Source organism: Trachurus trachurus (assembly GCF_905171665.1).
Source record: "Trachurus trachurus genome assembly, chromosome: 5".
NCBI classification, from domain to species: domain Eukaryota; kingdom Metazoa; phylum Chordata; class Actinopteri; order Carangiformes; family Carangidae; genus Trachurus; species Trachurus trachurus.
Genome location: NC_139896.1, coordinates 4125487 through 4144713, shown reverse-complemented (window position 1 = coordinate 4144713; position 19227 = coordinate 4125487). Strand labels below are relative to the sequence as shown.

The 19227-nt window shown below is 39.5% G+C and overlaps 1 protein-coding gene across 1 annotated transcript; it reads right to left on the bottom strand.

Annotated features, from left to right (window-relative positions):
- Positions 1 to 1679: 1679 nt before the first annotated feature.
- cyp27b1 (cytochrome P450, family 27, subfamily B, polypeptide 1) lies at positions 1680 to 12832 on the bottom strand. Its single transcript, XM_083971841.1, has 9 exons — positions 12023 to 12832; positions 10112 to 10302; positions 8816 to 9006; positions 7592 to 7792; positions 6929 to 7092; positions 5809 to 5975; positions 5613 to 5694; positions 3656 to 3853; positions 1680 to 2970 (listed from the first exon to the last, which is right to left on the bottom strand). The coding sequence occupies exons 1-9, from the start codon at positions 12287 to 12289 to the stop codon at positions 2857 to 2859; spliced, it is 1575 nt and encodes a 524-aa protein (XP_083827967.1). The 5' UTR covers positions 12290 to 12832; the 3' UTR covers positions 1680 to 2856.
- Positions 12833 to 19227: the final 6395 nt, after the last annotated feature.

Genomic DNA, 19227 nt, shown 5'->3' with positions numbered 1-19227 from the left:
ATTTTTCATATAGAACAGCTCTGATATTAGTCATTCATAAATTACAGGAGGTACCCACATTTATAAGCAGTAGCTTCTCTGCTGTTTTTAATTTTAATTTTTACTTACTGTGCAGTTGCATACAAGTTTGTCCCCCCCTGGTCCTAAACGTCTGTTAATGTGAACATTTCATCAAGAAGAAGATTAAATTAAATGATCTCCAAATCTGATGTCCATGTACATTATTCATAGGCTATCATATTAGTCATTAATAATTTACAGGGGATACACACATTTATGAAAATGGCTGATTTGCCCCTTTTTGACAATATTAAAAACAGTTGTGTTTGTATTTTAAACAGTAGTTTTGGTTTCTCTTCCATTTTCTTATTCATCAGAGTAGATACAGTCCCTCCCTCCTGACTGTGCCTAATAGTGTCACAACTACTGATGTAAGTATAGGCTAATAGGCTATACATTTAACAATTAAGACAAATAAAAAGTACAATAAATAGTATTTTCTCATTTAAAACCAATTCTCTGTCTCTCTTCTTGCTTTCCAGTGACCTAACTCACCACCACCACCACCACCACCACCGTCCATACCAACCACAACCTTCAGCATCATAAACGACCACGGGGGCACCTCAGGAAATGTCGTGTTATACTTACAGAGTTATTCCTCCAAACCTCTACAGCTCTGAGCTTCAATCTTTTTCCTTTTCCCAACAGGAAACTAAACTAAAACTTTTCCAATGTTAGTTGTATTTTTTTCCCCCCAGTGCCAGTGGAGGTTTTCTCTACCACCATCTCTTATTTCCATTGTCAAATATTGATTTTAATGCAGTTTTGCAAGCTTCTCTTGTGCAATTTTCTACCCAGAAAAATGAGGCGCTGGTTCATATCAGACATCTACAGATTACAAAATGACTCTGATTTCTGTGTTTGATGTTCAACATTATTGCTCCCCTCTCTCTGCAGGGCAGGTCGGAGTGATGAACGAGTGATTTCCTTTTATTATCGACCTGCTGCGACTCCGTCCACATGTCACACAGGAACTTTGATACTCAGCAATCTTGTTTCCTAGAAAGTATTACTGCCTACGTGCCCAGAAACCCCCAAACTAACGACTATAATTTTAAGAGAGCGTTTGATGTGTTCGACATAATCTGATGCAGCTGATGGCGTTTAAGGAGATTTGCATGCTTGAGTCGGCAGCGTGTTAACACAAAAGAAACAAGTGTTTTATAATGGACATAAACTGGATTCTCATGTGATAATAATAAGCTGCCTGAATAAAAAAAAAATAAAAAATCAACAAACAGACCCAGGGCGCAAGTTGAAACCTTTTATTTTTTGTCGTTTTTAGAGCAATATAGTTTTCAAAATGTGTTAAATTAGAAAATAAATACAAGAAGCTTAGCAAGTTTACAAAAACGGTGGTATATCACTCATAAGTTGATACATAAAAAAACAATAAAATAAGACAAATTAAAAGACAATACAAACAGATTTACAGCCTACTTTTAGATTTCAGTGGCATATTCCCACACAGCTGCCATGTTCTTTAAAGAAACCAGTCACTAAAGGGTTGTTTTTTCTTTTTTTTTTTTCCACCATTAGCACCTTATGAAATACACATAGATCATCATATCTACACACACAACTCTGTCACAGTAGTTCTGAATAAGAGCCGGAGGTTTTTTTTTTTTAGAAAACAGTGTCTCCACTCTGAGGCGAATACTCCTCCTGAATAATTTACATTTCATCATCATCATCATCATCACCGTGTGTTTATCTCAGACTCAGAAATTCAACACGACGCCTCCTTATAATACACAGGAATGACATTTATACAGAAACGCTCTTCAGATTAAATGTTTGCACAATCAGGAAACGTACTGATAATAACGCAGCACCGTGTGTGTTCACAGTTTATCATCAGACTCAGGAAGAAGAAGAGGAGGAGGAAGAGTTGAGAGAAAAGTTTCTGGCTCACAAAACGAGGATAAAGTGAAAGAGTTCAGTCAGTGGCCTCCGTGCAAAAAAATAAGTGCTTTGTGGTGACAGTATTTAAAGGGATAGTTCGCCCAAAATTCAAATTTCACTCATTATCTACTCCAAATACCTCCATAGTGCTCGTATGTAATGTCCCTCTTGTATTGAAGCCCCAACATGAGAAATTGTTCCGAAAAAAATTAAATAAGTCTATATTTTAAGCTTGTTTGTAGCGGAAGCTCCCAGTGTCTCAGTTCACTGCTCTTCCTGTGTCAGTGCAAATCACCGGTGAAACAATTTCTCGTGTCGGGGCTTCAATACAAGAGGGACATTACAGACGAGCACTATGGAGGTATTTGGATGTTTTTTGGTGTGTCTTTTTGGACGAAGAAAAGTGAGCTCCGTTCGCTACCATCATATGGACATGCAGTGCTGCACGGAGCCCCCCTGTAACTCAGAGAAGCCACGGAGGACTCTGAAACTTCTCCCAGCCCTTTAGTCGACATGAGGGTGAGTAGATAATGAGAAATGAAATTTGAATTTTGGGTGAACTATCCCTTTAATATGGAGTCACATGGCGCCCGGCGGTGGAAGTCCTCCTCAGTGGACGAGCCGCCACTCCTCGTCCTTTTTCCTGTGTGTTCGTTTGTCCTTCAGTTTGTGCAAACGGCGCTTTGGTCTCTGATGCGTCGAAGGTTGAAGGTCGACTCGACTCGGACGTGATCCTCCTCTTCCTCCTCCTCCTCCTCCTCCTCCTCCTCCTCCTCCTCCTCCTCCTCCTCCTTCCCTCTGCTGGAGCTCAGAGAGAGAGACGCTCACGTTCACGTTCACATAACCGGCGATAATCAGCTCGGTCGGTCGGGGGGTCAGTAGGTCACGTCACCGTTCGATAAACTGGAGGTTAATGACATTTTCAGGAACGAGAAGCGTCCGTGTCATCGGCTTCACAGAAACTCCTTCTGGGTCTGGCTTCACGTCAAACTCCACCAGGATCTGACCAGGGGCAGAAAGAGAGAGGAAACTGACTTAACACAGGCTCATTGGATAATATTGGATAATATAATATACTCATTTAAGTTGCCACCATGTGATAACTGACTTTCATTGGTTAACCCTTTGATTTACAGGCCGCTAATTACATGATCATGTCTAGAAATAGCCTAGAAATAAGAATTAATTGCATAGTAATGTCTAGAAAAAGCCTAGAAATAACAATTAATTGCGAAATGATGTCAAGAAATAGCCTAGAAATAACAATTAATTGCATAGTAATGCCAAGAAATAGCCTAGAAATAACAATTAATTGCATATGCCAAGAAATAGCCTAGAAATAATGATCAATTTCATATAGTAAAGTCATGTTTTTCATAAAGGCAATAGATTACACATGCTTTTGATGATTTGAATATTTTGGGAAAGGCCAGAATGTTTCCCCAAGTCGTTGCAATTGATTGATATTTCTATGCAATCAATCGTTATTTCTAGGCTATTTCTAGACATTATGACGCAATAATTGTTATTTCTTAGCTATTTCTTCACATTATCACATAATTAGCGGCCTATAAATTAAAGGGTTACCATCATTTCCATTAATTAAAGAAGTTTGTGTCTTTATTTTCACTAAAACTAGTGGCTCAGTCTTGAATTGATTAAATCCAACTAAACCCAGTCCACTCACCCTGGCGAGGGCCAGGTAGAGCTCCAGCTCAGCGATGCGACGGCCGATGCAGCTGCGTTTCCCGACGCCGAACGGCACCGAGGCGTACGGGTGGTGAGTCTGGTCCTTGTTCAGCCACCGATGAGGAAGGAACTCGTTCGGGTTCGGAAACACGGCCGGGTCCCGAGACGTCGCGAAGTGGCACAGAGTGATGAGAGTCTGGGTGGGAAGAAGATGAAATACGATCAACACAACACATCACATGCATTCAGAAAGTGCCCACATGCAAATATAATATATGTCCATATATTACATTTTTATATACAAAATAAAGCATATATGTCAAAATTATACAGACATACTGTATATAAATATGTTTTTTTTTAATGTAGGCATCTATTAAATCTAATATATTGTTAAAATATGTAGCTGCAACATCTTATATCATGTGTAAAATCACTAGAATATTAAATATATGTAGGTTAATTAACCTTTCTATTGATTTTCGTGTATGTTTTAAACATACTACCCAGTTATATCTTCATATAACCAGAGGATGTACACATGTGTGATAATAATAGGTGACATCACTCTGGATAAAGGGACATACCGTAGCTATATGTCATGTATTATATTTCTGTGTGGGTTCAGACCATGTTGCAGCCTTATGCAGAAATATGAATTATTAATTTGTCAATCTAAACTGTTAATGACACGTTAAGAAGATTTTAGAAATGCAACTTTATTAAAAAAGGAAAAACTGAAGGATCAATAACACCGGTGGTAACTCCAGTTGATCTGACAGGATCGTATACGGACACAGATCTGGAGGAGGATTTGAGATGGAAATGGACGGATTTGGCACAAGCAGGAAAACTAAAAACTGAACAATAAGAAGAGAGGAGCGAGGGAAGATGTTGCTCTCCTCCCTCCACCAGATGTAAACCTCCTCAGTTTAAACCGTTTGGCCTCAAGTTCTTAACTCAGCGTCGACCTGCAGACACGGTTCACTGTTCGACAGCGGTCAGGGTTCAGAGTGAAGTAGAGAATAGAGAATCTGTAATGGAGACCTGGTCCAGAGCCCCGAGGAGCTCACACCGGGCCGGAGCTTCCTCCTCCCACAGAACAAAACCACCCCGATCAGCTGAGGGACGGAGCTGAACTCTGAGAGCGAGCTGAAACAACGCCCCCCCCCCCCCCCCCCCCCCCCCGGCCTGCAGGTCAGGACAGACTGAAACTCTCATATGTCTCTGCAGAGACCTGATAACAACGTCCTCGTCCTCCAACCCCACAGAACCTGAGAGGATCAAAATCCCCCGAATCATCCAGGACGGTCGGTGTGCACAAAGATGCTTCAGCTGAGCAACTTAGAGAAGTGACGTTTCAGTTTTTACCTTTTAATAAATCTGTTAACTGTACAAAAAAGGAGAGTATCTATCTGCACACGTGGATCAGATGCAAGTTTCAGTATCTATTAAAGATACTTAAAGCAGAAGTAAGGTGAATATTTGTGTTAATATAAGTCTTAAATAGTTCTATCTTCCGACAGCAATCACTTCTATAGAGTGTTTGGTCTGAAACACGGGTCTGTCAGTCACTCTGCTCTGCTCTGAGCCGAGGAGAAAACTTTCCTTGTATCCTACAACCTTTATCCAATGAGGAGAGAGAACGGCATAAAGGGGCGGTCCTCTCTGTGTGTGCAGCCAAGGGATGCGCGTGAATGTGGTGACGTAGGGACGAGGGCGGGGACTGCTAACTCCATCGGCTGACAAGAAGTTAGACAAAACCACCGGATCGCTTACTTCTGCTTTAATGTATTCAGTATTAAAGATACTGAAACTTGCATCTGATCCAAGTGTGCACATACTCTGTACACTTATTTGTGGTTTTCTGGCACCTTGGCACACGCTGGTTGTGATTTACTCCAAATAAAACTGTGTAATGTTTAAAAATGTTCATTATCTGAACGCACACTTACATTTTTGGGGATGAGGTATCCTCCGACCTGAATGTCTTTGTCTGTGATCACTCTCGCATTTGCAGGAATAACCGGGTACAACCTGAAAAGTTTTTAAAAATGAAAGCGTGATTCATCCTGTGCATTAGATGTTACAAGGTGTTTGACAGTAAAAATACAAAACAACTGATGTTATTATGTTCTATCTGTATTCTACCTGAGCACTTCTTTGACTGTGGCTTTCAGTAGAGGCATGCGAGCCACGTCCGCAGCCTCGGGGATCCTCCGACCGTCCAGAACCGCCAGCACTTCGCCCCGCAGCGCCGCCTGGACCTCCGGGTGTCGGGACAGCTCGTACAGGGACCAGGACATGGTGCTGGAGATCTGAAGAGTCACAGACACAACGTTTAAACACAGCTGAAGACACAGAAACCAGCCAGGAACAAGAGGAAGAAGAGGAGGAGGAGGAGGAGCATTGCAAAAACTCTAAATCTTCCCAAGAATATGTGTCTTCTTTCTTGTCAAAATGTCTCATTTATAGTCAAAACAATCCCTTTCCACTTAAAATAAGAATCATTACCTAAAAATGTACTTGTTTTTAGATCATTTTCACTTGTTTCAAACAAATTTTTACTTGAAATAAGTAGAAAAATCTGCCAGTGAAAGGAGGTTTTTTGAGCTTGTAATAAGGAAGAAAAACTTGCTCCACTATCAGGTTATTTTAAGTGAAAATCTGCTTGAAAGAAGTAAAAAGTGTCTAAAAACAAGCTGCTTTTTAAATGTGATGAGTCTTATTTTAAGTATAATGAGATTTATTTTGACTAGAAATGACATTTTGACTAAAAATAAGACAAATGTTCTTGGTAAGATATTTGATTTTTGCAGTGTGCAAAAACTCAAACTCTTACCAAGAACATTTGTCTTATTTCTAGTCAAAACAAATCTAATTCTACTTAAAATAAGACTCATCACATCAAAAGCAGCTTATTTTTAGTCACTTTTTACTTATTTCAAGCCTATTTTCACTTGAAATAAGTAGAAAAATCTGACAGTGGAGCAAGTTTTTCTTTCTTTCTTATTACAAGCACAAAAAATTTGCTTTCGCTAGCAGATTTTTCTACTTATTTCAAGTGAAAATTAGTTTGAAACAAGTGAAAATGATCTAAAAACAAGATTATTTTTAGGTGATGAGTCTTATTTTAAGTGGAAAGAGGTTAGTAATTGAGTAGAAATTAGACATTTTGACAAGAAATAAGACAAATATTCTTGGAAAGATTTAGAGTTTTTGCAGTGAGGAGGAGGGACGGAGAGAAAGAGAAGAGGTGATGGTTGGTTACCGTGTCGACGCCGGCGAGCAGCAGCTCGGTGACGTTGCTGTAAACCGTCTTCATGGGCAGACCGGTCTGGGACAGGAAGTAGGTGAGGTAACGACCCTCCACCTTCTCTCCACGAGCGACTTTCTCTGCTTCGGCTGTGAGGCGCTGGTCGATGTGACCTTTAGCTGCAAGCACAGACATTACACAGCATTAATATTAATAATAATAATGTACAAGTAAAGATAACACAACTTTAAAGGCAGATTAAAGCCACAACTTCATCATCGATTCTCGAAGATCTAGACTCAAACATTGGTTGAGGGTTTGCGTGAGGGTTAAGGCCTTTAATCTCCTGATTATTTCTTTTAAAAACATGGTTAATTCAGATCTGGATAAAGTCTTAACGTCCTGTAAGAACCAGTCGTGCAGCAGCCAATGGGAAGCTGAGAAGGAGGGAATTTAATTACATGAAGTGTGCAAAGACGAGAACTGTGCTCAATCCGCCATGTTTGTTTGTTTTGGGGTTTGTAATCTTTAATATTGACCGAGGCTTCTGTGTTTTATCAGTTTGACCGATTTCATTTCACAGCAGTTTTTTTTTGTTCTTTTACAACACAAAACTAATCATTAGTTGTTATTGATTGTAAGTTTCCTTTAAACCGAAGCAGGAGGAGGACACCCTACCGAAGTCAAACATGTAGTCCCAGCACTGGCAGAAGACGCTCCAGGGTTTGGGGAACAGCTGGTGCATCCAGCGCGGCATCGCCATCGTCAGCAGCGTCATCACAAACATGGTGTTGATGGACTGGATGAAACGCTCCGTCTCCACGGGAACCACCGGGTCCAGGCAGCCGATCCGGGACTCGAACAGCACGGAGGAAATACCTGTCGGAGAAAAAACAGAGAGAAAATGATGAGTTAATAAACGAGGAGGCGAGAAAGACGGAAATAAACTCCAGAAACCACATCTGAGAGTTGATTCAAGTCGTCACCTGCTCCGTCATAATAACAGAGCACAGATATAAACACAATGCTTAAATACAGCAACACATCATCAGACCTGATTACACCCGTTCATTTCACACTACAACATTCACACAGTGGCTAAAAAAAGCAACAGGCTGAAGCCCCGGGGCGTTTTTTTAAATCTATTTTATACAATCCATGAAATAAAATAACCCAGAATATCAGCAGTGCAAAAGAAAGACTCTAACTAATCTAACTAGTAATCCTTATTTTTCCATAGTTTGTCTCCCAAAACTGAGAAACATCTGTATTTTACATCTGCTCTCATCCTCTTAAATGATAATTTCCTTCTCTTAGTTTAAATAATTGTAGAAAACAAACAGAAAGGCAGTTATTTCTAACTGGAAAAAGTAATTTTCACTGTTTTTAAATGCACAATATCGAAGAGTTTTAATGTGCAGGACCCGATAAATACATGCAAAATATCTCAGATGAGTTGATCCTGAATTGTTTGGTTCTTTCAGAGTAGAAAAGAGTAGAAGGTTGAAATATTTAGTTTCTTTCTTGTGCATCTCAGTCTTTTTCTTGGCTCAGTTTCTGTTCAGCAACACAGAAACTGTGTCTGGGGGAAATCTCTGTGAATGGATGGAGATCTCTTTTCCTGACTGTGAGTCTCAGAGTACGGTCACATATATATATATTTTTTTTTTTTTGTGTCAAATTCTGGTCTGTGTCGACCGTTCGTCAGTTTTTTTTCTGTCTCACGACGAGAAACTCGATCGCAAATATCTGTAAAGTTCTGCCTCTTAAATCACATTTGGAAAATCCTGCACACAGGAGAGTAACAGTAAAGTACATTAACTGATGTTTATATGTATTATGTATAGAGTATATGTATATGGAGGTTAGTTGCTGTAGTTTTAAGGTGGGAAGTTGACTCACCCTCGAGGCCGAAGCGGTAGAACTCGCTGGCGATGTCGCTGACGAGGCCGTGGGGCCGGCGGCGGAGGCGGAGCTTGGCGATGAGGTCACTGACCACGCTGTTGAGGGTTTTGTCGTACGCCTCCACCGCCTTCGGACGCAGCATGTTCTTCCCCAGGAGACTCCTCACCGCCTGCCACTCCTCGCCCTCACTGCAAACACACACACACACAGACACACACACACACACACAGAGAGAGACACACAGAGTCAGATGCTTTGATTCAGATTCAGATTCTTTATTTGTCATTCTACATTAAAAACACAGAGAACTGTCTGTGCAAATTCTCATTTGTCCAGGTCAAAGGCTCCTCTAGGCAACTGGACTTAGTTTTTTTTGTCTCTGAAGATGTTTCTCCTCCAGTTTAGTCCACATCATCAAGTTAGTTTAATCCACACGAACTGATGAAACCACTTGGATCAGTTGGCGAAACATCTTCAGAGACAAAAAACTAAGTCCAGTTGACTTGATTCAGTTGTCTAGAGAACACGGAGAATGAAAAGTGTTTCTCAGGACCAGTGTACGGTGGCCGTCAAGGGCCAAACTCTGTACACACAGGAAGGATGCAAAACCAAAAACACATAAAACAAAGCAGCCTTTTTCTTTCGCATTTGTTTCATGGGTTTGCAAGTTTTTGCTTCTGCATCGTTTCTCTGTTGCATTTGTTTTATGTGTTGAAATCATTTCACATGCATGTTCATCAGTCAGGTGTTTTTTTTGCAGAAAGCATGTGCAAGTGTGTTTTATTTATTTGTTTATTATATACGTTTTTCGTTCCTAATATTGGTTCTTAGGTTGATATTTTTTATCTTATTGGTACGGTGGCCGACAAGGGCAAACATGCTACAAATGGCCAAACGCTGCAATCACAGAAACGATGCAGAAGCAAAAAACTTGCAAACCCACGAAACAAATGCAAAAGAAAAAAAAAAGTTTTTCTGTTGCATTTGTTTTATGTGTTTGTGTGTTTTTGGTTTTGCATCCTTCCTGTGTCTGTTTTGACCTTGACAGCCACCGTACCAGTGGGATGAAAAAATATCAAAAGAAAACAATAAATAACCCTAGAACATAAGAACCAATATTAGGAACGAAAAACCTACATAATAAACAAATAAATAAAACACACTTGCACATGCTTTCTGCAAAAAAAACACCTGACTGATGAACATGCATGTGAAATGATGTCATAGTGAGTGACAGACAGAGAACTGAAGAGGTTGACAGCGATAGAAAAGCGATGCAGCATCAACACTCACGAGGTGAGCAGGCCGTAGTGGTGTCCTCTCAGCTTCCTGTAGTCCTTCCAGGAGGACAGGTCGGAGCGCATGGGGTGCTGTCCCTCCTGCCGCAGCACCTGCTCGATGAGCGCCGGCTCGGCCACGTGCACCGTCAGGATGGGGCCGAAGCTGGCCTTCCACATGGGGCCGTAGCGCTGAGCCCCCTCCAGCTGGAGACACAGACACAGAGATGGAGATTTGTTATTGAATATTGAAATATGTAATACTGTATATATATATTTGTTATATTGAAATGTATTTGTAAATAGTTTGTACAATGCTTTTGCAACAACAAATTCCTGTTAATGCCAATAAAGCTAATTGAATTGAATTGAAATTGACAGAGACAGAGACAGAGAGAGGATGGTGTTAAAAAGGCGTTGTTCAGGTGGACTGGCATCGTCTCAGACTTTGCTCTCCAAGACGAAGTCGCCTGCAGCTGCTTCTCTAAACCACTAATCTCATCTGCTTTGATCGGCCGAATGAATCTAGATCTGATCGGTCGACTGTCGGTGTTGACAGGTGAGTTTTTTAGGAAACCTACAGCAGCAGCAACAGACAGACAAACTGCCTGGTGATGAAGCAAAAAGGGGAAAGATCTGGATCAGTGGGTGGAGACACAGCAGACTAATCCAGATGTTTCCACTCAGGAGCTGCTGTGTAATGAACATCTGTCTGCTCTGCTCAGCTGACTTCACTTCAGTATGAATGTTTTTAGTGTTTGACACCTGCAAATCAACATGCAGGAAACTAAAAATGATGTGAATGAGACATCAGATCTCAACCCAACTATCTTCACCTTCACCTAATGAGGGTGAATGTTGGAGGTTCGTCTCTCCATTAGAGTCCAGTGTCAAGGTGCATCTAACTTACCGCTGCTTTACTGATCTCTCTTCATGTTACTCAAGTTTTTTTATCCTTTAATTTATTTTATCTGTATCTGTTTTATTTGTATTGTTTGTATCTTTCATCTATTTTTTTCATTTATTCCTTTGTACTGCACCACTGTGGTCTATAAATAAAGTTGGTACAGTCCTGTGGATGCACAACCTGTGGTTACTGAGACACTTTGTTGTTGTTTTTTCTTCCATTTTATCACATTTTTCTGTATTTTAAACATCATTATCAGTGAATCCAGAGTTATTAAGTCTTTTGCTTGTCACTGATTTTCACATATCAGATCCAGTCTAAGCCTAGAGAAGCCACATAGATCATGGTGCAACATAAGAAACCTGCAAAGGAGACATTTTGTTCCTAAACTGCAAACTTGCAGAAAAAAATCCACCTGGGAGTTTTTTTTAAGGAGAACATTTGAAAATATTCCTAGAAACATCTTGTCCTCCTGTGCATCAGTCTTTTTTTTCCTGACTCTTATGACTCTTTAAAAAAAAGAAAAGAAAAAGCAGGTTACTGTGTCAGCTTCCTGCATAGGCTACACTGCAAAAACTCTAAATCTTACCAAGAATATTTGTCTTATTTCTAGTCAAAACAAATCTCATTATACCTAAAATAAGTATATTTATACATATACATACATCGTTATACATGGGTTAGGGTTTAGGTAGCTTGTTTTTAGACACTTTTTACTTATTTCCAGCCTATTTTCACTTGAAATAAGTAGAAAAATCTGATAGTGGAGCAAGTTTTTCTTTCTTATCACAAGCACAAAAAACTCTTTCACTGGCAGATTTTTCTACTTATTTCAAGTGAGAATTAGTTTGAAACAAGTGAAAACTATCTAAAACAAGTTGATTTTTACGTGATGAGTCTTATTTAAAGAGGAAAGAGATTAGTTTTGACTAGAAATGAGACATTTTGTCAAGAAATAAGACAAAGACTTTGAGTTTTTGCAGTGTAGCAGCAGTAAGAAGAACTTCTCCTCCTTCCTACCTGTAGCTCGTGCAGCCGTGACAGCCCCCGTCTGGCGAACAGGTCCCAGGCGAAGCTGGCGACCGACGGTCCGGGCATCTGCTCCAGCGTCTTCACCGCCACCGCCACCTGTTCGATTCCCTCCGGAGGGGCCGTTGCTGCTGCAGCCGCCGCCGCTGCAGCCGGACCCTCCGTCCAGCGGTCCAGCCACTTGGCCAGAGGGGGGAAGAAGCCGCTGCGGCCGGACACTCTGAGAGCTTGTTGCAGCATCTTCCTCACAACGATCATGGAGCTGCTGCAGCGCAACGGAGCCTCTATTTATGGGGAGGAGAGACAGAGATAGAGGTGGAGGTGGAGAGGAGGGGAGGAGGGGGGGCTCGAACCTGCAGAGATAAGGAAAAAAAAGAAAAAGAAAGAAAGGAGAGAAAAAAAGCTGGAACTTTTTTTCCTCTTGGGGGAATCCACCCGGCGCTGCCTGCATGGTAGCTCCGCCCGGATGAGACTGTGGAGGCGTGGAGCGGCTGGTGGGAGGAAGGTGTGTCCAATCACAGCGCAGAGCTCAGACCATCCCAGGGCAATGCAGCGGCGCACGTGGAGCTCCCATGGATAAATAATACATGACATGATCCCCCCCCACACTGCCCCCCTCCCTCCTTTCCTCCTCCTCCCTCCTCTAGTTACTGTCCAGGCTGCTTATCTCTGTGCAGCACTTTGCTCTCTGATGATCGTGCAGCTCTGACTGACTGATTGATTGCACTTGTGGATCGGTTTGTAATCTTCAAGGCCAATAGACAGTAGCTATTATAGATCCTTGATTCAGCTTATCTAACCTGCACTGCAAAAAAATCAAAATCTTACCAAGAATATTTATCTTATTTCTAGTCAAAATGTCATTTCTAGTCAAAATAAATCTAATTATACATAAAATAAGACTCATCACATTTTAAAAAGTAGCTTGTTTTTAGACACTTTTTAATTTTTTCAAGCAAATTTTCCACTTTAAATAAAGTAAAGAAAAATCTGACAGTGGAGCAAGTTTTTCTTTCTTATTACAAGCACAAAAAACTTGCTTTCACAGTACTGGCAGATTTTTCTACTTATTTCAAATGAAAATTAGTTTGAAACAAGTGAAAATGATCTAAAAACAAGTTCATTTTTAGGTGATGAGTCTTATTTTAAGTGAAAAGAGTTTAGTTTTGACTAGAAATGAGACATTTTGACAAGAAATAAGACAAATATTCTTGGAAAGATTTTTGAGTTTTTGCAGTGTGTGTGTGTGTGTGTGTGAGAGAGAGAGAGAGAGAGAGAGGGCTGCAGGTCAGTTCAACCTTAAAAGAAAAAAAAAACAGCAGAGAGTTGATCCACTAATAAGAGCCACTAATTATTACAGAAGAACAAAAACAATGCAACATTATTATATTCTTATTATAAGTCTGAACAACTTGTGTGTTTTTTTCTTTCTGCTGCTGCTGCTGCTGCTGCTTTGTTTACGCAGCTTTAGACTAAATCTTCTGCTGACTTGGTGGCTTTTCCCAGCAACAGAGAGAGAGAAAGAACGAGAGAGAAAGAGAGAGAAAGAGAGAAAGAGAAAATCCTGACCTGATTTCAGTCGAACTGGAACTCGTCCAAATGCAGCATGTGTGCGGAGGACTGTGAAGTAACAAACCCCCCACCACCCTGCACCCTGAGGGGGGGTGTAGTACTCAGAATCTGCTTTGACACTTGATCCCACATTTCGAATGCTCCAACTAACCAGAAACGTGGAGATCAGCCCCGTTTCACAGAAACACAGGAAGGATTGAGAGAGAAAGAGAGGGAGAAAGAGTGACTGGTCGATCCATCCGGCCTCAGCTGTGAAATAATGAGGAGTGTGTTACATCTCACACTGTATTTTTCATTATGCACTTTCATATTTATTGCTCATACAGTATCAACCCTCGCTTGCTATGAAACCACTGCTGGTGGTGCAGATATACTGTACTGTGTATGTGTATGTGTATGTGTATGTAGGCCGAATTTTAATGAATACACTTTTTTTTTTGTAAGGATGAAGGATCAGAGAGAGAAATCTGATCAAAGTGACTCAGATTCCTCTAAATACTATAAAAAGAAAACAGCTTCAAATAGACATTAAAATGAATCTTTTTTAGAAAGATATGAATTGGAGAAAAGAGACGAGAAGATGTTGAGTTTATGTTGGATTCAAGGTTCTCATGATGAAGGGTTTAAAGGTGGAGTCTGTAGAGTTTAAAAAACTAAAAACTAAAATATAGATTTACACAACAGAAATCCTGCTTGGACTCATGACTGTAAATAACATTGAATTAGTAAATACTGTACTAGTCGTGTGTCTTATTTGTCGCAGTGGGTTTAGCCTACTGGTGGGTACCTGTATTACATAGACTAGTGGTTCTCAAAGTGAGGTCCGGGGACCCCCAGGGGTCCTTGAGAGGGTTCACGGGGGACCCCAACTTTTTCTAGAATCTTAATCTTTTTCTTTTTTTTTGAGAAATTATTGTTTTATTTTATTTTTTTAATAGAAATTCTACAACAATTTCTAGAATTTTTAAAAAACTTTATTTTATTTTTATTTTTAATTTTTTTATTTTTTTAGAAATTTCACCACTTTTTTCTAGAATTTTTTTGGTGAGAAATTATTATTTTATTTTATTTTTTTAATAGACATTTTTCCACAATTTCTAGAATTTCTTTAAAACTGTTTTTGGGTGGAAAATTTTTACCCTTTTTTTCTAGAAATGTTTTAACTTTTTTATTTATTTATTTATTTTTTTAGATCGTACCAGTTTATTTTTTCTAGATTTTTTTAAAAACTTTTTTATTTCCTGAAAATTGTTGACTACTTTTTCCTAGGAATGTTTTAACGTTTTAACCACTTTTTTTTCCCTCAGAAATTCTTCTACAATATTTTTAAAAATTCACACCACTGGCCCTAAAATGAATGTACGTACGTTGACTAAAAAAGTAACATTCTTCAGTCTCAGAACAGATATTTGTGTATTTCTGGTGTTTGCTTCAAAATTTTGTCCAATGGGGGTCTGTGGTCTCATTTGTGTCAATTTCGGGTCCTTGATGTAAAAAAGTTTGAGAACCACTGACATAGAGTTAGATAGCTTTGTTGTAGTGGGTATAATGACATATTAATGCATTTTCAGTGGGTATACTGAGTATACATGAGTATCACTCAGACTACACCACTGTACTATATAGTAGACTGTTTATGGTTCACAACATCAGTATAACTCAAGATATTTAGCAACAATTACAGATGACTAGCTGTTTTTTTTCTTTTTTACTATTTATATCACCATACAGAAGATTTATTATCTATAATAACACCTAAGATATTTCACAGAATTAGATTAATAATGATAATAATACATGGTATCATCACTGACTGGAACAGATGGATTTATATGGAACTTAATGATAATGTGTGTGATTCCTCTAAAGTATTTGATTAATGATAATAATAATAATCACCCTACAATCTATAAAACCAAACGCCATTATTATAATTAACGTTTAAATTGAACGTTTTGATGCCAATAAATCAGCCCAGATGTTACGACTCCATAGGTTTCTATACAGATGTTTGCAGCCTGAGGGTGAAGCTCACGGTTTATCCTGTCACTCTAATGACAGATGAGCTCATCTTATATTTTCTATCTCCTGATGATGATAATGATGATGATGTGCAGTGTTTTATTATTTATTTTTATGCTCGAGTGTGTCATTAAATTTCCTGCAGTGTCACCGTGACATCACATGTCCTGTCAAATTCGCTGCGAGGTCAGAAGGTCGACTCTTGACGTTATTTTTCTTTTCTTTCTTTCTTTTTTTTAGCAGTTAGCAGGTGTCATAGGATCTGCTGCAGAAACACTAACTCCTTGTGTTCTGGTGTTTATTTTCTGGGCTGATTTCAAGGAAAGGTCAACGTTCAGAATGCATGATTTATTTTGACTCGGGGCAAAAACTTGAACCAGACATGTTCACTCCTTCTGGGCTGGTTTTTGCTGCTGTTTACATGGATCAACTGGTGTTAACATATTATACAGCAGGGGAAAACTGAAGGAAATATAGTATTTCTAATGGGGCCGTTGACATGAAACTCTCACCAGATGTTGGTAATCCACACACACACAAAGAAATCAAAACATAAATGTCCATAATAAATGAAGTTTTAGGTAATAAAGTGAATAAGTATTGAAGATTTGAAGAAGAAAAGGAGGAGGAGCAGAAAGGAATGAAAGAGAAGAAAGCAGCAGGAATGTGTCAGAGTTTAGAAAGCGATCCCGTGATCATCATCATGGGTCAAAGCAAAGAGCTTCACAACCTCATGTTGATAAAAACAATCCAAATCCTGTTCAATCCAAACTTTGTTTACATTAAATATGGTTTAGATTTTAGATCAAATCATATTTTCTTTGTAGCTGAGGAGGATTAATAATGTAAATATCAAGACACATGGTTATTATGAGGACTGGGACTGGATAGAGTGATGGACTTGGACTTGGTCTCACATTGGTTTGGTCTCGGTCTCGGGTTAGGCATGACATTCATTCATGTGTACTTTGAGATATTTGAGCTGTTGTTTCTGTAGATCTGTCACAAAGGAACAGGAAGTGGAAATTTATTGTGAAAGTTTTGTTGGATTGGATAAACGAGTGGAGAGAAAAGCAATGGCGTTGGCCGTTGGCGATGCCACCAACGTGTACAGTAAATCCGTCTCATGTCGTCCCTAAGAAAGTTAAAAAGGAGAAGAAAGTCAGAACAGTACAGACTAAAGATGGCTGCAGACTACAGACAAACCCTGAATGCACCGTTTCGAGAGCCGCAAGTGAAAAGTGAAACATCATTTGACCATAAAGATAATTATGATCAGGGCCGTTGTATAGGGGAGAAAGGTGATGATAATTCTAGGGGCCCATAAAAAACCCCAGTAGTCTAATCTTTGTATGACTGAATTATTCTGCATAAGACCCTGACTAATACTCATAGTAACGCTGCATTAGCATCAAAACAAAGCAGGCTAAATAAAAAATTATAATACATACGTAGTCTAAGAAAAAAAGTGGAAAAGTCATATAGGGGTAGGGGGCCACTTTAGTATTCTTTCAGGGGGCCCAGAATTCCTAGCAACGGCCCTGATTATGATGAGATTCTGCTATACTGTAGTATTCAGTTTATTATTTGTTTAGTTTAGGTGTTTTCCTGTTTGGTATTTGTGTTTTTTATCTCATTTAGGCCACCAGATACATATGTAGGGCTCGATTTTGCTCCTTTTTGGTCAAATAAACCACTTTTTGTTACTGAAACTGGACTTTTCATTGGATGTTTTTCAGTGCAGCCCTTTGATTTTTTCATGATTTGATGATGTTTGATTTGAAACTTTTGATTGTTTGACAGTCGGCTACTACAGACACATCTCAATCTGAGGTTTGGTTGTTGCAAGCTGCTGCTCACGTAACAAAAGCATGAATGAGAAAAAAAGACGGTTACATAACATAAAGATAGAGTTGTGCGATCTCAGGATGGAACGTGAAATCGATGCAGACGTTTGATAACCGCGGCTGCAGCTGCATTGAGCAATAAAAACCCTTCCTCTACCTTTAAATAAGAGAGAAACAAACTGAGGAAAGCAGCGTTTCCAGGTTCAATACATCTGACCTCACTCTGCTCCTCTGACCTGCTGGCTGCAACATGTGATGCAGACTTCAGATGTGCAACGATGACGCTCGGCAACGATCATGAACGTGCAGCGCGGAGCAAAGATCAAGCTCAGTGTGTCAGGAGGAAGTCGACATCCATACACACACGAGACACGAGACGACACGAGACACGAGACGAGAAAACGAGACTTTCCTGGGTGGAAGATGCTGAGTCAGACAGATAAACACTGACCTCTGAAATTTACATGAACACATAAACAGCTTTTCACCACGGTGACCTTGTTTTAACATTTATCTTCTTTACTGCAAACAAACCAAACCTAAGATTTCTTCTGTTTGTCTTTTTTTCCTCGGTCTGCTGATAAGACGTGTGCTTGACACTGCAAAGAACAAACAAACACACTCTGACTCTCACTTCTTTGATTTTTTTTTTTTTTTTGCTTACCTAAGGAACGTGCACAGATCTTCACAGTTTTCCCTTTTTTTTGTTGTTGTTGCTCAGATAGTAGTAAATCTTTACTGTCCCTGAAGGGCAATGCAGATGCAGATGCAGATGCAGCCTAATTAACACATAAAACAGAAACAGACATTTGTGAACCCAGTTTTCTGGAAATCAGTGATAATTGTACACGTTGAGTTTTTCCCTGTTGTCCTTTCCTACAGTTGAGACTGACCAAGATGGCAGGTTACTTTGACTTAGATAAGTTTGGTGAGGAGAGAGAAGCAGTACTACGTCACAAGACATTGATAAAGCTTAAAAGGGCCCAAGTATGGGAAGTAGTGAATGAACTAGACCTTGAGTTGCCAGACAATAGTAGCTACGAAGGTCCAAATGATAGAGGCCATTTTGTTGCTCTTTAACCCCGAACAGCGAAAGGAGCGAGAACAGTTGGAACGTGAGCAGCAAAAGGAGCGAGAGAAACAGGAACGTGAAGAGAGGTTGGTGCGAGAAAAGTTGGAAGTTGAAAAACTGCGTCTCCGATACCACGAACAGGGTCGCAAGGAGAAGAAAGACTTCAATTTTGCTGATAATATTTGACTACACTGCAAAAACTCAAAATCTTTCCAAGAATATTTGTCTTATTTCTTGTCAAAATGTCTCATTTCTAGTGAAAACTAATCTCTTTTCGCTTAAAATAAGACTCATCACCTAAAAATTAACTTGTTTTTAGATCATTTTCACTGGTTTCAAACTAATTTTCACTTGAAATAAGTAGAAAAATCTGCCAATGAAAGCAGGTTTTTTGTGTTTGTAATAAGAAAGAAAAACTTGCTTTCACTGGCAGATTTTTCTACTTATTTCAAGTGAAAATATCCTTGAAAAAAGTGTTTAAAAACAAGCTACTTTTTATTTGATGAGTCTTATTTTAAGTAAAATGAGATTTGTTTCGACTAGAAATAAGACAAATATTCTTGGTGAGATTTTGAGTTTTTGCAGTGTGGTGCCAAAATTCTGGCGGAAACAGACATTTGTGAAACAATAAAAGACAAACTGTTTGTTTGGAGCTCGAACTCATCACTGTGTCTTTACACTAA

Bases quoted from the DNA above. Each gene is read 5' to 3' on its own strand.
- cyp27b1 (XM_083971841.1), bottom strand. From the start codon at position 12,289: ATGATCGTTGTGAGGAAGATGCTGCAACAAGCTCTCAGAGTGTCCGGC. The intron at 10,303-12,022 runs GTAGGAAGGAGG...CTGTGTCTCCAG, and splicing joins CACGGCTGCACGAGCTACAG to CTGGAGGGGGCTCAGCGCTA. The intron at 7,793-8,815 runs GTGAGTCAACTT...TTTCTCCGACAG, and splicing joins CTACCGCTTCGGCCTCGAGG to GTATTTCCTCCGTGCTGTTC.